Source organism: Phaseolus vulgaris, chromosome 8, assembly GCF_051622355.1.
Source record: "Phaseolus vulgaris cultivar YP4 chromosome 8, ASM5162235v1, whole genome shotgun sequence".
Taxonomy (NCBI): domain Eukaryota; kingdom Viridiplantae; phylum Streptophyta; class Magnoliopsida; order Fabales; family Fabaceae; genus Phaseolus; species Phaseolus vulgaris.
The window spans coordinates 56,927,783-56,947,714 of NC_143505.1; the positions used below are offsets into that span (position 1 = coordinate 56,927,783).

General features: G+C 31.8%; 4 protein-coding genes across 6 annotated transcripts; 2 read left to right on the plus strand and 2 right to left on the minus strand.

Annotated features, from left to right (window-relative positions):
* Positions 1 to 335: 335 nt before the first annotated feature.
* On the minus strand, positions 336 to 5,168 carry LOC137823411 (large ribosomal subunit protein eL33y). The gene is made up of 5 exons (XM_068628529.2): positions 5,078 to 5,168; positions 4,927 to 4,962; positions 4,456 to 4,684; positions 4,334 to 4,376; positions 336 to 532 (listed from the first exon to the last, which is right to left on the minus strand). The coding sequence occupies exons 1-4, from the start codon at positions 5,107 to 5,109 to the stop codon at positions 4,335 to 4,337; spliced, it is 339 nt and encodes a 112-aa protein (XP_068484630.1). The 5' UTR covers positions 5,110 to 5,168; the 3' UTR covers positions 336 to 532; position 4,334.
* Positions 5,169 to 6,280: 1,112 nt separating this feature from the next.
* LOC137825397 (O-fucosyltransferase 19) lies at positions 6,281 to 9,473 on the plus strand. Its single transcript, XM_068631070.2, has 8 exons — positions 6,281 to 6,565; positions 7,611 to 7,683; positions 7,791 to 7,861; positions 7,973 to 8,061; positions 8,138 to 8,270; positions 8,371 to 8,603; positions 8,691 to 9,167; positions 9,266 to 9,473. Exons 1-8 carry the CDS (start codon positions 6,281 to 6,283, stop codon positions 9,471 to 9,473), a joined length of 1,569 nt encoding a protein of 522 aa, XP_068487171.2.
* Positions 9,474 to 10,347: 874 nt separating this feature from the next.
* LOC137825976 (uncharacterized) lies at positions 10,348 to 13,127 on the plus strand. Its single transcript, XM_068631800.2, has 3 exons — positions 10,348 to 10,480; positions 11,915 to 12,162; positions 12,848 to 13,127. The coding sequence occupies exon 2, from the start codon at positions 11,919 to 11,921 to the stop codon at positions 12,150 to 12,152; it is 234 nt and encodes a 77-aa protein (XP_068487901.1). The 5' UTR covers positions 10,348 to 10,480; positions 11,915 to 11,918; the 3' UTR covers positions 12,153 to 12,162; positions 12,848 to 13,127.
* Positions 13,128 to 14,178: 1,051 nt separating this feature from the next.
* Positions 14,179 to 18,749, minus strand: LOC137823770 (proline transporter 1). 3 transcript variants are annotated; one of them, XM_068629033.1, is made up of 7 exons: positions 17,664 to 18,749; positions 17,353 to 17,577; positions 17,103 to 17,197; positions 16,281 to 16,470; positions 14,981 to 15,105; positions 14,673 to 14,888; positions 14,179 to 14,582 (listed from the first exon to the last, which is right to left on the minus strand). In XM_068629033.1, exons 2-7 carry the CDS (start codon positions 17,498 to 17,500, stop codon positions 14,205 to 14,207), a joined length of 1,152 nt encoding a protein of 383 aa, XP_068485134.1. In that variant the 5' UTR covers positions 17,501 to 17,577; positions 17,664 to 18,749; the 3' UTR covers positions 14,179 to 14,204. The 3 variants fall into 3 exon arrangements, with proteins under 3 accessions (XP_068485134.1, XP_090149909.1, XP_090149910.1); XM_090293783.1 differs by lacking the exons at positions 16,281 to 16,470; positions 17,103 to 17,197; positions 17,353 to 17,577; positions 17,664 to 18,749 and adding an exon at positions 15,516 to 15,969; XM_090293784.1 differs by lacking the exons at positions 16,281 to 16,470; positions 17,103 to 17,197; positions 17,353 to 17,577; positions 17,664 to 18,749 and adding an exon at positions 15,595 to 15,796.
* Between the last annotated feature and the right edge of the window lie 1,183 nt (positions 18,750 to 19,932).

The window sequence follows — 19,932 nt, forward strand, 5'->3', positions numbered from 1 at the left end:
TCACGAGGCAAATTCTGGAAAGCAACCTCAAGGTATGCAAGATGCTCATAATGCTACCACAGACAGATCACAAATATACTAGTGTTCGCAGTTCACAGTAATGCTTGGAAAAGTAATACTTGATACAAATTCATATTAACAAATTGAATTTAAAAACTCTAAACAAATGACTTTCCTAGGAGATAGCAATTGCATCTCTTCCAAAAGCATTTTAAACAATTAATTTTGGGATTTTTATAAAAGTTGAATATTTTTCTTCCAAATTTAGTGAGGTTACATGATTCAATTTTTCAATTCCAAATTTAAGAGGGAAACTGACTATAATGTGAAACATGTGAGTAAAAAAATCCATTTATAAAATTGAGACTCATATTCCTCCTTGATGAAGAAAGAACATACAATTCATTCGACATCCTAAACGAGATACTATTCTGCTCATGAGCTAAAAAAACATAAAAATTTAACTCTCATAATGCAAATAACTTTTAAGTATCCAAACAAACAAGCCCCACGACCGACGAGTCCTGAGAATCTGCAAAACGATGTCCAATTTCAAGGTCAATTAGATCATGCCATTCGATATTCTTAAGTGCACTGATAGGAAGCAGAAACTGAAGCAATCGTCAATTATGAACAAGTTTAAACTAGCTATCATCTATTTATACTCATGTTGCATGTGAATTTACTGGAACGTTATTTACCACAGCCATTTCAATGACACTATTGTAATTAACTAAGATTTTTATGTATACCGCTGTACTCGTTACATTAAACCGAACAGTGCAGCCAGAAGCGTTAACTGTGATGTTTTCAAATGACTACACAGAATAGTTATTTAAATGGGTACGGCATACTATCATCAATAAACAAAAAGCAATCTACAACAAAAATTGAAGACGGGTAATCTCAAGCAATGAGAAAGGTACTATGGACTATGTCTTCAAAACCTTATTGAAAAACATCACAACACAAACATTGAATCTCAAGAAAATTGATGAAACTGGAAGCCTATTACATTGGAACATATCTCCATTGGTAAAGGATCAAGCAGAAAGATTTTTCACATAATATCCGCACAGATAAAATCATGGGAATTGATTGTGTAAAACAGGTTCCCACGAAGAACTGTGCGACTTTTTACAAGAAAGTGTTCAAGCCTTCCTTGAAATAAAGAAATAGGACAGACAGAACACAAAACAATACAATGAAGTTGAAAATGACGGAATTAGCATTGTCTTAAATAATGAAATATGGAAAAAATATAATAACAGTGATTCGGGTGACTAATTATTGAGCATGTCTTCTATACCTTAATATGCAAAAAAAGAGGATCACCACAACAAATAACAAACAAATTTTCAGAATTTAAATGAAACTGTAAGCCAATTACATTGGAGCATATCCCAATGGATAAAGGAGAATGCTCAAGCAGAAAGGATTTTCCCTTGTTATCTGCACAAATAAAATCCTGGGAATTGATTTTATAAAGTAGGTTCCCAAGAAGAACTATGTGCAAATTGAAATAAGATTGAGCAAAACACACATACACCACAACAGAGTTTGTATACAACGATTAGCATCACATCATGTGACAAAAGGCAGCAATGAATAAACTAATAATCAATAGTGAGACCCTGACAAAATAGAAGAGCAACACTAATTCAATCCAGATAACGTTAAAAAACCATCTGCTCAGAGATTTTACTTTAACTAGTACTATAATTAACATATTACCTAAAAATAGTATATGACATCTCCTCAAACTTGGCCTAATATGAATAAAATAATTGATAAAGCATTTCATCAGGAAAAATACAATTCTATCAATTTCTCTATATTAAATTAAACTGAATAAAAATAAGAAAAAAAAGTTATCAGCAGTTTGACAACTGAGTAGCTTAGAAGCCATAGTTCCACCATAGAAAACGATTAATTGATGCAAAAATCCTTCATTATTTAATTGGACAGTTTGTACTTTAACTTATTGTTTAGTTCATAAAACTGAGTTTCAGAAAAGCAGGATCACAACAACAAACAAATTTTCAGAATTTAAATGAAACTGTTAGCCAATTACATTGGAGCATATCCCCATGGACAAAGGAGAATGCTCAAGCAGAAAGGATTTTCACTTGTTATCTGCACAAATAAAATCCTGGGAATTGATTTTATAAAGTAGGTTCCCAAGAAGAACTATGTGCAAACTAGAAATAAGAAGATAGAGCAAAACACACATACACCACAACAGAGCTTGTTGTATACAACAATTAGCATCCCATCATGTGACAAAAGGCAGGAATAAATAAACTAATAATCAATAGTGAGACCCTGAGAAATTAGAAGAGCAACACTAATACAATCCAACCATCTGCTCAGAGATTTTACTTTAACTAGTACTATAATTACAATATTACCTAAAAATAGTATATGACATCTCCTCAAACTTGGCCTAATATGATAAAATAATGGACAAAGCATTTCATCAGGAAAAATACAATTCTATCAATTTCTCTGTATTAAATTAAACTGAATAAAAATAAAAGTTATTCGGCAGTTTGACAACTGAGTAGCTTAGAAGCCATAGTTCCACCATAGAAAACGATTAATTGATGCAAAAATCCTTCATTATTTAATTGGACAGTTTGTACTTTAACTTATTGTTTAGTTCATAAAACTGAGTTTCAGAAAAGCAGGATCACAACAACAAACAAATTTTCAGAATTTAAATGAAACTGTTAGCCAATTACATTGGAGCATATCCCCATGGACAAAGGAGAATGCTCAAGCAGAAAGGATTTTCACTTGTTATCTGCACAAATAAAATCCTGGGAATTGATTTTATAAAGTAGGTTCCCAAGAAGAACTATGTGCAAACTAGAAATAAGAAGATAGAGCAAAACACACATACACCACAACAGAGCTTGTTGTATACAACAATTAGCATCCCATCATGTGACAAAAGGCAGGAATAAATAAACTAATAATCAATAGTGAGACCCTGAGAAATTAGAAGAGCAACACTAATACAATCCAACCATCTGCTCAGAGATTTTACTTTAACTAGTACTATAATTACAATATTACCTAAAAATAGTATATGACATCTCCTCAAACTTGGCCTAATATGATAAAATAATGGACAAAGCATTTCATCAGGAAAAATACAATTCTATCAATTTCTCTGTATTAAATTAAACTGAATAAAAATAAAAGTTATTCGGCAGTTTGACAACTGAGTAGCTTAGAAGCCATAGTTCCATCATAGAAAGTGATGAATTGATGCAAAAAAACTTCATTATTTTCTTAGATAGTTTGTACTTTAATCTATTGTTTAGTTCAGATAACTGAGTTTCAGAAAAGCAGGAACACAACAAATAACAAACAAATTTTCATAATCTAAATGAGGCTGTAAGCCAATTACATTGGAGCATATCCCCATCATAGAAAGTGATTAATTGATGCAAAAAAAAAAAAATCATTATTTTCTTGGAGAGTTTGTATTTTAATCAATTGTTTAGTTCATATAACTGAGTTTCAGAAAAGCAGGAACACAACAAATAACAAACAAATTTTCAGAATCTAAATGAGGTTGTAAGCCAATTACATTGGAGCATATCCCCATGGATAAAGGAGAATGCTCAAGCAGAAAGGATTTTCACTTGTTATCTGCACAAATAAAATCCTGGGAATTGATTTTATAAAGTAGGTTCCCAAGAAGAACTATGTGCAAACTTGAAATAAGGAGATAGAGCAAAACACATGTACACTACAACAGAGTTTGTATAGAATGATTAGCATTGCATCATTTGACAAAAGGCAGCAATAAACTAATGAGACTCTGACAAACTAGAAGATCAACACCAATCATATCAAGACAACGTTAAAAAACCATCTTCTCAGATATTTTACTTTATCTAGTACTAAAAGTACAATATTACAAAAAAAAATATTATATGTCATCTCCAAAAACTTGGCCTGATATGAATATAATAAACAAGGCATTTCATCCGGAAAAATACAATTCTATCAATTTTTCTACATTAAATTAAATTGAAATAAGAGAAAAAAAAGTTCTTTGGCAGTTTGCCAACAGGTAGCTTAGAAGCTATTATTCCGTCATAGAAAGTGATTAATTGATACAAAAACCATTCATTACTTCCTTGGACAGTTTGTATTTAAATCTACTGTTTAGTTCATATAACTGAGTTACAGAACCAAGTAACACTAGTACAGTTGGCATCAACATTGAGATCACAGTTTTCAATGAAACATTTTCAGGTAACAGTTGATAATGCATATATCAGAACCAACTATATCAACAAAAGGGTAAAATTACCTCATACATTGCTTGGATACATAAACACTCTAACCCTTGCTCCCTGCAAATGCATCATCAGTCAACACTAATAAACCACAAAAAAAGCCAAAAACAAACAAATTATGTGTCAAAAAGTTTACCATCGATCTTGGGGGCAGATTTGACTTGAACTTAGCTCTAACGACACCACTGTTACCATGAGGCCTGGTGACCTTGCCCCAAATGCATCGATAGTGGCTTCCGTTCTTCTTTACCTTGGCTTTGTAAATGTAAGCCATTCTCTTCCCAGCGTACCACCCAACTTCTTCCTTGGAGTTTACATTCTCAATCTGGATGAGAGAAGTATTTGGGTACTGATTTGACTTGGACCTGAACAACACAATCAATTTATTTTTCTCAGCACAAATATAGTCCCACTACCTTAATCAACAGCAAATATGAATTACATTTACACGGCGCATGTTCAAACTATTATGAGAAAATGATAAACCTAATACGGTTACTGTTGTACTCACTGGAAAAAACCTTTGAAGCATGTTAACACATGATACAAAATTGAACAAAAAAAAATACACCTAACGTTAGTTGAATAGAGAAAGAAAACAGCATACCTCTTGTATCCAAGAATTGAACCCCTGACATAGAGTCTGGCAAAGGAGAAAAACGACGATGACATAAACAAACGTTCAGATAAACGCATTACGCTAAAATTAGTAAAAATGAAATTAGGATTAAAAGAGGCAGAAGCTACAGATCGCAAACCTGACACGTTCTCCTTGGCGTCCTTTGACCATCTTGGTAACGGCGATGCCTCCTCCTTCTCCTCTTCTCCTCTTCTAATCTCGGCGGAAGCAGACACTGCACTATCAGTCTCGGGGTTCTTATAGAGATAGTGTAACCAGCTAGGGTTTTCTGCAAGGCCCATTCAATTGGGCATTGGGCTTCTCAGGGCCTTTTGCTTCAGTTTTAAACCTTTTCTAAATAGACTAGTAGCTATACCAATTTAACATTTAAAAAAATAAAACATTAATTATAACTAATATATTTTAAGATTTAGATCAAGGAATTCCAAAAATACAAAACCATTTTTTTTATATTTTAATTAATTATTTCAATTTAATTTAAGATATAACGTGAATAATGTTGGGTTGGAACAGTTTTAAATTTTTTAAATGTCAAGAATTGTGTAGTTTATTTAAATAATAAACTTAGTATGAATTACTATTAGATAAAACTGAAGTTAAGATGTGTATTTGTAATACTTAGTTTTTATTATAATTTAATAATTGTAATAAAATGAAGAAAATAACGTAAAGATAGAGAGGAATTTTTTTATCCAAGAAATTGTTGGTGAAAAAGAGATATGAAATAATATAAAAAAAAATGAACTATGCCATGTGAATGGAGAAAAATGGAGATTTTGCTAAAAGTGGATACCTTGACAATCATATGTTTTAATACTTTTATTAGTTTTCTTTTAAGTGGATTGACTTAGGGTTTTTTTGTATTCTTTTCTAGGACATGTACGTAGCTGAATTCATATATATATATATATATATATATATATATATATATATTAGTTAGGATCAATTTAATGCCATCAAGATTTTTTTTAAAAAATGATTTATAAAACATTCAAATGGTTCAAATGCTTTCAATGGAATATAATATGTAAATATTTATAAAACTTGATATAGGATAAAAATTAACTAAAAACATTTGAAACAAAGAGAAAGTATCGCCTCATATTTCGGTATCCTAATATGTAAACTTATCGTTTACCTATACAAAAGCTTCACCAAAGGAAAAAGAAGAAAACGAAGTCTATGACACAAGTCCAACCTTCGATAAATGCTTGGGTTTTTCATAATCTCACACTTCCTTTTGTCTTATTCGCCTTAATCTTTGCAATAATCGCTTGTTGTCTTTTTTCCAAGCGTGACTTAGTGAATAATCTTGTGAACAATGTTCAAGGCAAGGAGAGGCCTATTAGATGGCACAGAAGAACGATATGGATTAATGTCTTCTGACATAAGAGGCGTGTCCTCTACACAACGTAAAATACGACATTGGCAAAAGCTTTTGAGGCTTAAGATAGGACGTCATGTGTTTTGGGGCTTAATGGTTTTGGTCTTCATGTGTGTTATTGCCAAGTTTGTGTTGTTGAATGTGTTTTCAGAACAATTGAATTTGGAACCTATAGTTCATGCAAATGTCGTAAAGCACGTACTTTCACCAAAAAAGTCACCGGTATACAATAATTTGTTCCATGTGATCTTTTACCCTCTTTAGTGTATTATATGTTTTCATTGTTCTCTTTTTTACATACTCTTTAGTGGATGCAATGGTTATAATTCTAGTTGGTTTAGTAGAAATAATTTTTTTTGTGTTGTTCATCTCTTTTTGGTTATCAAGTATTGTGTTGTTTTTTTGGTTTGCTCTTAAATGAAAGTCATGGTTATACACAATTTATTTTCTTTATATGTCTTGTGTAATCTCATCATCCATCAATTTACATGTCAATAACACATTTACATAACACACATATCAATGAAGAAAGAAAGATGAGTACAAATTATTTTTCAAGGGTTTTTACTCATATATACATTTATTTATATATATATATATATATTTATATCCATCATTCTATATAACTTATCACGAAACACAAAAAACATAGAGAGAATTTGACTGGTTTAAGTTAACATTTTTGTTTTTGTTTTTTACTATCCTTCTCGTAAAATTTACATAAATTTTAGTTTAGGAAAAATTTAATGTGTGTTATCTAACTAATTTTAAAAGTTATCCATTTCTTTATGTCATGTTTTTAATTTTTCAAATAATTAATTATCTATCCTTGAAATAACCCTTTTCAAATATGTAATTACGTACTTGATGCTAGTGTGAATGAAATGTATGTATTTTATTTATTTTTCATGGTTAATACTTAGATTATGATTGAGCAAAAGAGAAAGAAATATAAAAAAGTTACTAGGTAATTGTCCTTCTAGAAAAAAAAAAAAACACTCATTTAAACTTTTCTTCATTTTCTTTTACCATCGAATTCCTCTCTCATACTATAAATATAAAAAAATATACTTTCATAACTTTTTCCTTACAAAATATCATGATTGAAAATTGTATGATAACATTAACAACCTTCTTTTATAAGATTGTGATATATTTGGGTGGCTTATGGTGTGTTTATTCATAATATATATAAATACTAGTATCATTTGTAGTTAGATTTACATTAAATTGTGATGCTAGTTTCTCTTTAATATCTGTTAGTTAGACTCCCAAAATATGGAAGCATCCCAATAGTGCCAACTTCCACAAATGCATTGGTCGAGCTAAGAGTGAGAAACGTGAGTCTAAAGTTTGTTATTTGCTGAAAACTTGAGGAAAAAAAGTCATTATAAGTGATTCATATTTTGCCATTTTTGTGATTAGAAAAACTTCCTATCTCGTGCAGGGAAGGGAAATGTGACAAATGGTTACCTTATGATCCATGCAAATGGAGGGTTAAATCAAATGAAAAGTGGTGTACGAAGATAAACTATTTTTAGAGTTTGTCTTTTGTTTGTTGTTTTTTTAGTTTCTTGGTTATTTAAATCTTATGAGATACATATAAACATATTTTCCACCCATTTTCAGATAAGTGACATGGTTGCTATTGCAAAAATTATGAAAGCCACTTTGGTTTTGCCTACATTAGATCACAACTCCTTCTGGACGGATTCTAGGTGCGAAATCTCATTTCCTTGAGTTCCATAACAAAAAAATGTTCCTCTCTAATTCTGCAGTGTTCCAATGTGACAGTGACTTTAAGCAAATTTTTAACTGGAAGAACTTCGTGGAAGTTTTAAATGATGATATTCAAATAGTGGATTCTCTACCACCGAAATTGGCAAAAGTTAAGCCAATTATGAAGGCTCCAGTTTCTTGGTCCAAGGCAATACTACACCATTTGCATAGATAGTTGAAGTGGTTTTACAAAGTAGTCATTACAATTTTGATATATATAAATCTTTTGTCTACTTTGAAACATGTAGGCCGGTTATTACGCAGGAGAGATGGTGCAATTGTTGAAGAAACACAAAGTGCTAAAATTTACTCATACTGATTCACGCTTGATCAACAATGGTTTAGCCACTCCAATCCAAAGAATACGTTGCAGGGCCATGTATGAAGGGCTTAGGTTTGCAGTTCCAATTGAAGAGCTTGGAATGAAGTTAGTGAAGAGACTTAGAAACAATAATAGTCCTTACATTGCTCTTCACTTAAGGTAATCTCTCTAAAATACTTCATTTAGGGTACATATATATATGTTTAGCTAACCCTTGTCTCAGAAGAAAGTGCCAAAATATTGCAGATATGAAAAGGACATGCTTGCTTTTACTGGTTGTAGCCACAACTTGACAAGAGAAGAGGCTATAGAACTTAAAAAGATGAGATATCAAGTGAAGCATTGGAAGGTGAAGGAAATTGATAGTAACTCAAGACGCTTAAGGGGTAGTTGCCCCATGACTCCAAGAGAGGTTGCAGTGTTCCTTGAAGCACTTGGTTACCCTTTTGACACAAAAATTTATATAGCTGCAGGTATGATTTATGGAAAAGATGAGATGAAACCACTCCAAAAGAAGTATCGTCATTTGCTCTCACACTCCACTTTGGCCACAAAAGAAGAGCTTAAACCTTTTAAGGGTCACCAAAATCAACTTGCTGCTTTAGATTACATTATAGCAGTAGAAAGTGATGCTTTTATTTATAGTTATGATGGGCACATGGCCAAAGCAGCTCGTGGTCATCGAGCATTTGAAGGATTTCGAAAAACTATTAGCCCAGACAAGTACTAGTTCTACTGAAAAAGATTTAGTGCTTTTCTTTTCAAATTTACAATATATATGCTTGATCATATGAATGAATTTTGGTTCTTTCTACTTGTAGACAACGCTTTGTAAGACTGATTGATCAACTAGACAACGGTTTGATTTCTTGGGATGAGTTTTCATCAAGGGTGAAGAGCATACATGCAAACAAAATTGGAGGTCCTCATCATAGAAAAGTCCATCGACATCCCAAATGGGAAGAAAGCTTTTATGCAAACCCTTACCCAGGTTGCATTTGTGAGCGTCGTGAGAAAATGAGAATGTAAACATGCAAATAATGTAGTTCTTGGAGTAGCCAAAGCCAAATGCTCAACTATTCTCAATTGTATATTAACTTAGCTAGAATAGACTAATAGATAGTTTTGAAGCAACTCATTTTTTTTACTAATGTTAAGCAATATTTTTTTTATTATTCATTAAAAAATAATTTGTAAATTTATTTTAAAATAAAAATAAAAGCTAAAGTAACTCAATGTTAGTCAAGTGTTAAAAAATAGAAAAATGTTTTCTTTCAAATTGAAAAATCATTTCAATATGAAGGTAACATCTTTCTACAGGTATCACTGAGAAATATAATATAATCTGAATAACAAATGATAAAAAAATCAGAATGCTAGTTCAAAAAAGAAGAAGCAACTATAGCTATAATTAAAGTTTTTATTAATATGTTTATAATTATAGTTAGGTGATTTAATTTTTCTTAATTCTTAAATGTAGAAATTATAAGTCTAAATAATCCTTTTTAAAGATTATTATATAATATAGAAAATATATTTTAGATATATTACATAAATTTATTTTTAAAAAATAAAAATAAATTATTATATATAAATGTACAAATTAATTTTGGTTGTACTTATTAAATAAAATAAAATGTTATATTACGTAATAAATATATTACTTAACAATTAGTTTAAATATGACATATATATTTATATATTTAATATTATGTAATACAAATAGTGATGTGTCTATATTTATGGATGTAATAATATATAGTAACAAAACTACATGGGAAAAATACAAGTATAATCATAGATTTTTTACTAATGCTTCTTTGTAAAAAAAATCAGAGGAAAAGGATGGGAAAAAGAAGTAAAAATTAAACGAAATTTATCCAAATTAAGAAAAAGGTGATACACAGTAGATGATGCACTTTGGCAAGGTTGGGTTTTTCCCTTTTGTGGTGTGCCATTTATTGTCTTCTCCGATTTCACCATTCACTTCAACTTTCCCGCCGCCATCTACCCTTCCCTTCGTGATCCTCTCTCAGGTTATCTCTTCTCCTCTATTCCTCCATTTTTCTTTTCATTTTTTTTTTTGTTTTTATATTTTGAATTCTTTGCGCCCCTGTTCAATCGAAGTTTTAGGTTGTCCTTTTAGTTCATTCTCTTTTAAAAATCAATTTTTTAGGTCATATGTACTTTTGGAGGTTGGATTTGTTGGCAGATCTAGGGCTCCGCACTCGTTAAAATTAGTTTCTATGTCTGTTGTTTGATCCGAGTTCCTCTATCACCTTGAATTCCAATCTACATCTTAAAATCACTTGGTCCTGCCAATTGTTCAATGTTTTTGAATGGGTACTTTGGCTACAGTTATTGAAACCCAAATAAAAAAAAGGGGGTAAAATAGAGTCGGAAAAGATAACTACCATTGAAGTGTTCGTATTCTATACTACGAATTAATTGGAAATTTCTCGATTGAGAATGAGAGTTATTTGTAAAATTTAGAATTTTCTAGCCTTCAGCTCAGGGAAAATTGTCAACCCTGTACTAAGTGTGTCAGTTTTTTGACAATGAAAGCATTCCATTGTGTATTCTCCACATATATTTCAACAAAAAGTATTATCTACCAAATCAGATTCAGAGATACTGTGCTGCATTTTGATTTAATGGTTACGATTACTTTTCCTTGAGCCCTTATTTTGACTGGGATGGTTTACCAAATATGAGGCAATCTGAAGATTAGGAATTGGTTTATATAGCACACTTACTAAGTGCTGCTAGCTGTTTCATAATGCTTATGGTTAATGATTCCTTTTTCTCCAAAAATTATCAGCTGCATTAATGGTCATTGACCTTTTTGAGGTAATAGAGTGTAAATGTAGGGAACTGCTGATTTCGTAGCAGCCGATGCATAATTTCATACTATGTTTCTGGCTGTTATCTGCCTCGGTCAATACTTTAGAATGAATTTGACCCTTATTCTCACTTGCCAGTGCATAGTTTTTCAGTGATTTGTCAGGCATTGAGTAGTCTTTGTATATATGATCATATCTTCCATTTCTCTGTAATTCATTAGTCATGTTTTTTAATTTAGATGAATGCTAGGAATTCCCAACGTTTATTTATTATGAGTTCAGTTTTGATAGATGTTAGTGTTAATTTTTACATTGTCAACCTATTAAAAATCACCCTAATTATGATTTTTAAAAGTAATGTTCTGACATTTCTCTTTAATTTGAAGAATATTAAGGATGCAGTATTTGATTTGATGAATTAAAATTAAGCTTCCCTTTATTATAGAATTTTTCTAGATTGAGACAGACAGTTCATTTTCAGGGGATTGAGGGGCAACACCGATCTTTTTTTATTTGTCGTAATCATTTGTTATACTCCACTTCTGTTTATAGGTGAACAACATAGAAAGAGTAGTGCAAATGACTTGGAATTTTTTGTAAGCTGTGTTGGTTTTCTTTACATTGCAGGTAAATGGGTTTGTGGACATTACTTGAGGGGTTCCTGCTTCTTGCAAATGCACTAGCAATACTAAATGAGGACCGCTTTCTTGCACCTAGAGGATGGGGCTTATCAGATTTTTCAGCTGGCCAGACAAAATCTTTCAAAGGCCAGGTTTTAGGTCTTATTTATGCAACACAGTACCTAAGATTTCCTCTTATACTTCTGAACTCTATCTGCATTATCGTGAAGTTAGTTTCTGGATGATGCTAGCAAGGTGAGATGTCAATACATATGTCTGGTTTAAACATGCATCTCATGTATGACGTTTTTATTGCTATTAGATGCTATATTTAATTACAACAAATATCTGTAGTTTGTGAGAGAGCCTTGAGCTTTTCTTAAATCTTATGTTTTATTAATAAATAATTGACATAAAAGAGAATTATATGTTGACATTTCAGCCAAGCTGCATTTTTCTAAAAGTGATGTTTGAAGCATTCTGACGGATATTGTAGTACAACGCATCCACACAATATATATGTACTGAATCTAGTTATAGATTGTGAGCTCAGTTTACTAATTGTGAGCTTAGTTTAATGCGGCCTTTTTAACTTATGGAATTTTCATCAGGAATTTTCATCAGACCAAACCAAAACGGATAGTTTTAAACTTACCTCGGTTAATTTTTTAAGTCAATAATTTAAATTGCATGTTTGATTCGATTTATTTTGGAAAATTAATTGCTTATTATGTTAGTTTCAGGAATGTTTTTAGAAAAAAAAATATTTTTTTATCTAAAAAAATTAATTTTATACCAAACATGCATAGTCAGTGTGGTGAGCAAACATTTTCCTTAACATCTAGCTAAGCATTTTTGTCTCCTATGTCCTTTCTCTTATGAAGAAGACTTGGGGTATCTTGAATCATCTAACAGGGTTTCTGTTTCTTAATGATGGCAGGTTCAGGAGTTAACATCAGATTATTTGAAAATGTTCTTAGATCGGAAAATTGGAAATTGGTTATCTACCCAAAAGAATGTCAAAATTCTATTGTAGAAATATACATTAAAAGTGTCTTTTTTAGGATATTTGTTGCCGTAAAATCCAATTTGCCGTAGTGACATAACGAATCAGAAAATGAGTTCATCGTGGTTTTGATATTGGGCGGGTGTTGTATTCATTTTTTAAGAATTGGTTACTCTCTGCAAATCTTCATTGTATAAATTCAGATTGTTTTTAACTGCTTCTTGCTTGATAGGTGATATGTGTTCGAATATGTGATTCTCAACTTGATGGCTTCTATTAATGTTTGTTAATTATTAAATCAGAAGTCTGTTTGCTACCACAATAGTTAAGTGGAAGTTCAAGTTATATTGAACAAAAGGCAAATTTTAGGTTACTGGTCAACTAAGCAAAAGTAAACAAATGTTGTTGATAAATAAATAAATATAATACTTAATTTATAAGTTATTTAAGTACTATTTGTTTGAAGTGATTGAAAGTATTTAAATAGTATAAACTCTAAATTATCGAGAAAGACTTTGTTGAAAAGAAAGCTACGATTTAGTGATTTCTATATCTTCAAAGAAATTGAATTAGTTTTAACCTTAGTTTGGGAAGTAGTTTTGGTTCACATTGAAAGAAAAAAGATAATAAAATTATCTAATAAATTTAACTTGTACTGCTAGTTAATAAGATTTTTTACAACAACTCAATTTGTTTAAATTTAAAATAAGTATATTTGAAATAAATGCTCTTTAAAGTACTTATTTAAGAAATAAATAGGATTTGCTTCTTAAATAAGACAAATATTATTATTTTTTAAGTAAATATACTAGATAAATACATAAAAAAAAAGCCCATACTTTGTTATAAATTAGTATTTTTTAGCAGTAAATTATAAAGATGATAACATAAATAAAGGATTGTCATATTTTATAGAAGACAGTAAATGAGTCGTGATATTTGACACTAGATAAAATACATTCATTCCACATCACTAAAAAGATAAAACATTCATTTAGTTTTTAGTATAAAATCATAATATATATTATTATATTATTAAAGTTGACTGTCAAGTGAGAGTATTTTTTTTAGGAGTGTGAAAGTAATTTTTTTATGGTAAAAATATGTTTTAGACATGAATTTGACTTTGAGAATGTTAATCTATAAATAAAGTCGAACTAAATTTTTTCTTACACGACCAAAGAACCCTTTGCATATCATTGAGATACGCCAAGTGGTTATTTTTAACGAAAGCATATTTGAAGCATAACCCACTATCTAAAGAATTACTAAAAGAATATAGTGCATTTAATCATAAATCTGCAAAAGCATGGTACGTTTTGGAGTCTAAAGCAATAAGTCGCAGGGCTGCAATAGTTGCCGCAGCAGACATGATGGCAAAGAAACAAATATTGATCCAATGCCAGAGCTTTTGGATGGACGTTAGTTTGTTCTTATGAGCCATCAGGTACATATGGTTTGCAAGGATAAATGTAAGGGGAAATGTGCTGATTGCTCCAGTGAGGCTCATGAAATCTCCAAGAAATGGCAACAAAGCTGATACAAACGTATTTATAGTGAGGTAGCCACCTCTCACCAAGATTCGAAATGACAAGTTCTTAAAAGCCAGGGCACTCCCTTTGATCCCATGCTTGGTATCCAAATACTCATACATTGGACTCGCAAATATCTACCAAAAACAGAAGAGGGGTTATAGGCCAGCGATACAATTTAAACAAAATATTTAGTGGCATACGAATTGCAGTTTAGAAGTTACTACATGCAATGCAATGACTGATTGAAGAAAGGCTGCAATATTGGCCATGGCCTTAGCCCAGACTGGACCATTTACACCACCCATCAAATAGGTTGGTGTTGAAGATCCGTAAGCCCAGTATCCTGCAAAGGTTACCATATATAACGGCAGAACTCCAACTGTAAACTGAAAGTACAGAGATTTCATCATGTTCTTCACAACTGGCTGCCTGATGGTTGCCTGTGAGGGTTACAACCAAATAAAACTCAGTTTCAAGAGGTTTACTAATCCACACAACTCAACAAATCAATAGCTACAAGCTTGCATATTACCTGTATCTCAGGCAGCATTCCCGTGTTATATGCAAACACAAGATTAGCAGATGCCCCAATTGTTGTGAATATTTTACTAGTTGATGTCCCCGGAATACTATAATCACGAGGCGGTGATTTTACACCTATTGATGCAAGGGGGTGAGGTCAGTATGCAAATTAACACCGAGTTCATCAAAATAAAAAATATAACTTAAAAAAAACTAAGCATAGAGAAAAAGGATTGTTCTGAGGTAAAACAATGTGATTCTCAATTGTTGTAAAGTCACCCATGAGGAAAACTCAGGAGAATGCTTTAGCCTAATTGAAAGCTTGAAAAGTAGGTGGAAGAGAAATGGGATGAAAAAGATGCTGATCATCATTTTATGGTGAATGTTCTGTAACATGATTCGAACTTCGAACTATATTCTAGTATATAAATGAAAGAGTAGGTCTGTATATTGTTTAAGATTAAATTAAGATTAAATTGATGTCCATTTGCTAGTTCTCAAAGAATTCTTTTTTACTGCAATTGGTTGGTTCAAATGGTATGTACTTGTTTTCCCTTAAGGAAGGTCGTAGGTTTGAATCTTGGGTAAGGAAAAAAAGGTCCCCACTAAGAGAGTTAACCCCACCATGCCGTAGATGTTTGCAGCTTGAACATGATGAATACCGAGTATGTAGAGGTACCTGTAATCTAGACAAAAAAAAAAAATACCTTTTTGACTTGCATTGAGACACATCAAGTGGTGAATAAATAAAGATAAATCAACAATGAGGGTTGCAAATTCCTCAAAAAGTTTCACCAACATATAACATAATACAAGACATAAGCTGAAATACTACATAAAAGAATGGCACTTTAGATCTATCTATGTCCTTTATCATTAAAACAATTGACTGCCCACAAAATAGCAGCAGCAGGCCAGAATCACAAATGAGGGACGTTATATTCACTGATAAGCATAAAAAGAGAATTAAAAGAAGAAACAAGCAAAGATAATGAGATTATGGATGACAGGATAATGAAACTCCACGAATTAACTCAAGATTTAAACAGGAACTTAAGATGTTGTATGCTAGAACACTAGTTATCTCTGCTTCAAATAACACAGTTAATTATCATTCATAGAACGAATTTTAATGAAAATGTTTAGACGGCATTCAACATGTTTGTGGAAATCTTTAAATTCAGAGGAGAAAACAATAGTATCAACAAGGGCAATTGATTTAAAGAAGTAGCGGTGTAGCATCAAGATCTAGTCATTGTATGATAAAAGAACACAGGCGCATACAGACAAGTAACAGAATGAGAGATTACCATCTTTAACCGACAGTAGAAATGCTATAACAATATACACTAGGCTCAAGACTGTTGAAAATCCCAGCCAAATTCCAAGAGCCGATAAATGGGGAATACAAATGGCAAACATTGCACAAACCAATCCAGCTATGGCAATGAAATGAGGAAGCTTCATCCCATCGTCATTCCTAAATAGAACATAAGCAGCCTGCACAATAGTGAACAAACAAGATCCAGAAATATTCTAAAAAGGTACTAAAAGATTCCTGCATGACTTTTTCTGATCCAGAAACATAATAATGCAGTCAATATTACGAGAAGAATAGACAAAAAAATGAAGCAGTTCAAGTATCATTACATAAAACTTTATGAAGGCTTCTTGAGAAACGCGAAAATGAAAACACTAATGAACAGTTTATATAAAGATTTCAAAAGCCCGTAACACTCTGCATTAAAAAAATGACTGAAAAGAAGAAAAAATTAAGATTGCATCAATAATAAACTTGGAGGAGAGATGACAAGAAAAATTTCAAATAAAATTGATTTGAAGTGATGTGATTTACATTAAATGTTTTTATTTGCTATTATCAAAGCTACCAATAAAATTTGGTGTCTGTTTAAATAAACTTCTCTGTTAAAAAAATTATGAAAAAAAAACTAAGTTTCTCCAAGTTCATTCTAGTATAAACTTTTCTAGCAAATAAAAAAATTACAGAAAGATACTTCAATTCGATTATTTGTTCCTGAGAATCAATTCCTCAACTTAGAATTAAACACGTAAAAATGACCTAAAATCAAGCAAAGCGGTGTCACAACATGGTTAAGTGTTGCCCCATTTACCTTCAAAGCCGAACCAGCCAAAATGATGTAGCCAACATTTATCATGAAAAGATTGACATACTGCAGAGTCCATGTGAGGGAATAAGCTTTTCTTCCTGCAAAAAGAAAACGAGTGAGAGATGATAACTAAAAGCATAAGCATATATGCTTATTTACTTTTACATACACAACAAGAGCAAAAGCAGCTAGTAGTCAATTATGGATTGTGTTAAGCTATTTATTTATTCAGAAGCAAATGTATAGAAAGTACCATATATAAATCCAGCAAGATCTCTGTATCGAATATGCCTTGTTCCTCCAAATTCATGAAGCCTAGCAATAAGAGCATTCGCGTAGAGCGAAATCGCAGTGGCGAATATCAAACCAATAACACCCCATGCCCAACCCAGGGGTACCATGATGGTCCCAGAATATCCAAGCACATACGCGCTGTTGATGCCCGTCGTGAGCACAAAACCCACCTGAAACCATGAATCTGCAAATACTCCCCAATTCATTCATTCTCGTAAATTCCCAATTCAGTAGCAGTGTATAGAGTGTAGCCAAGAAAAAGGAACGCACCGGTGCTAATTTGATGTGCGGTGTCGGGGATTTCAACATCCGCGAGGTTTTCAACATCTGCAATCAGCGTGACGCCCAGCTGCCCCTCCGCCGCCGCCGACGCCGCCGCAGAGTTCTTCACCGCCAGCGTGAATGAATTTCTTTTCAATTTATAAATAAATAAATAAATAAATCTTAATCAAAATCTTCCTTATAATTGTAACTGCCGCTGAATTTATCTGTAACAACACACAACACAACACAAGATTGCGTTGCGGTGGGTTGGATGAGGTAGAGACCACAGGGAAGGGACCAATAATTTCCTATGTTGTCAAGTGTGTGTTTGTGTCTGTATGGTTGCTCTGCCACTTCCTCTGATGCTAAGGTTGTTGTTCAGTAGTAGACTTTGGTGGGTTCCGCAACTGTATTTTCGCCTCAATCGTAGATCGCTTTGAAATTTTAAACTATCATTTTTTCCTCCTGAATCTATGTACTCTCACTCTCTGCTTTTTTTTTTCTATTTTGCTTATATCATACAACATATTTCTGTATTTATACACACATATTTTTCTTCTTCTTACAAAATCTAATTAGGTCAACTGCAAAAGAACCTTTCAAATTCTCATTTTTTGCTTAACTTTTTTGAAGTTAATTTAGTTATATTGAATATTAAAATTTAGTTACGTAACCCAAAAACCCGCACAACGAAGAGTGGTTCAAAGAGACGAAAAAGAAAGCACAGAAGATATGGGGAAGGCTTTTTAAAATAAAAGTCCCATTTTTATAAGATATTCTAAATTTTAACAAAAATTCACTAATTTTTTAGCCTTTTAAAGTCATTTGATGTAGCAACTTTATCACAATACTGCATTGGTGCTAGCGGTTGGAGTATGATGATGAAATTGTTTTGATGCACCATGTGAACTGATGTTGTTGTTACTGTATTGGAATGAGTGATATCTTTAGCTTGGTGCCATGAATTTTTTATTTGGTATAGTTGAATGGTGCTTTTTCTTTGCCTGTAGCTTGGTTTGGTGATGACAGTGATCACAGATGAAGATGGTGTGTAGGTATGTGTGCATGATTGAAGGCATTTTGTGTTAGGGTAGCATGGGTGAGGATGGTGAAAATTGCTCAATAATTGTTGGTAGTTGAGTGAAGGAAGTGCTAACTGGTTGGTGTATGTTTCTATTGTCCTCTTTCATGTCATACTGTTGTATCAGGCTTTGTGATATGTTTGGTTAGCTCTGTTGATTATGGCATTGGCTTATCCATTCTGCTTTTGCTGTTGAACTTCTACAGAAATTTGCTGCTCTATTTCTATTCTTGCTGTCTCTGCTTTATCTGACTTAGACAGAGACTAATACTGAGTAGTTTGTTGAACAAATGTTTTCATAAATACTTTAATTTAAATAAACATTTTTATAAGTTTAATTGCGTTACAAATTGTGTTTTGAGTAAATAAACATTACTTTAAACTGAGAAGAAATAGTGAGAAATATTGTGGGTTCAAAATAGTGAGTTCCTCTTTTTCTTCTTATTATAATAAGAAAAAAGCATTGTAATCTCGATGCAGCGATTAGAAGATATTATTCTTTGGAAGTAGTAAAGGTGATGCATGGCTATCGTTTGATTGGATTCGATGATATGTATTTATTCAACATTAATTATAACAAATAATTCAAGATAAAAAATTAATTTAATTATTAAAAAGCATTTCAACAAAAAAACCAAAGACTGAGAATTTAATATTAACGACAACCACACGTAACAACATAAAAATATCTTCCCAACACAAATAGGAACAAAACAGAATATATCACACATTTTTTAAGATTGAAAAATGTGGGAAGCACAAAGTATTTGGTAAAATGGGAAATGATTTAGCGAAAGAAATGTGTGGTAATGGAGAAACTATTATCTTTCTGATTTATTATTAGCCTTTTTATTTCTTTATTATAAAATATTGGCAGATTTTTCACTAAAGAAGAAGCAATGATGAAAAAGAATCTATATTTTAATTTTTGAAGTGGCTGATGTCATTAAGGTGCTACCCTTTATACTGTGACTTAGCTTTTAGGGTCTTGTCTTTCCCTTTTGTTTCAACTAATAATGAGACATCAATTAATTAAAATAAGAGGCAAACCAAAATTATTAATTAGACAAATTTGATGACCAGGCCCATGCATCATTTACATATATTCAATATGTTTGTATCAATAATAAATTTTCAATTCTTTTAATTAAAAGCATTAATTAATCATAGAATACTTAAAAAATATTCACATAA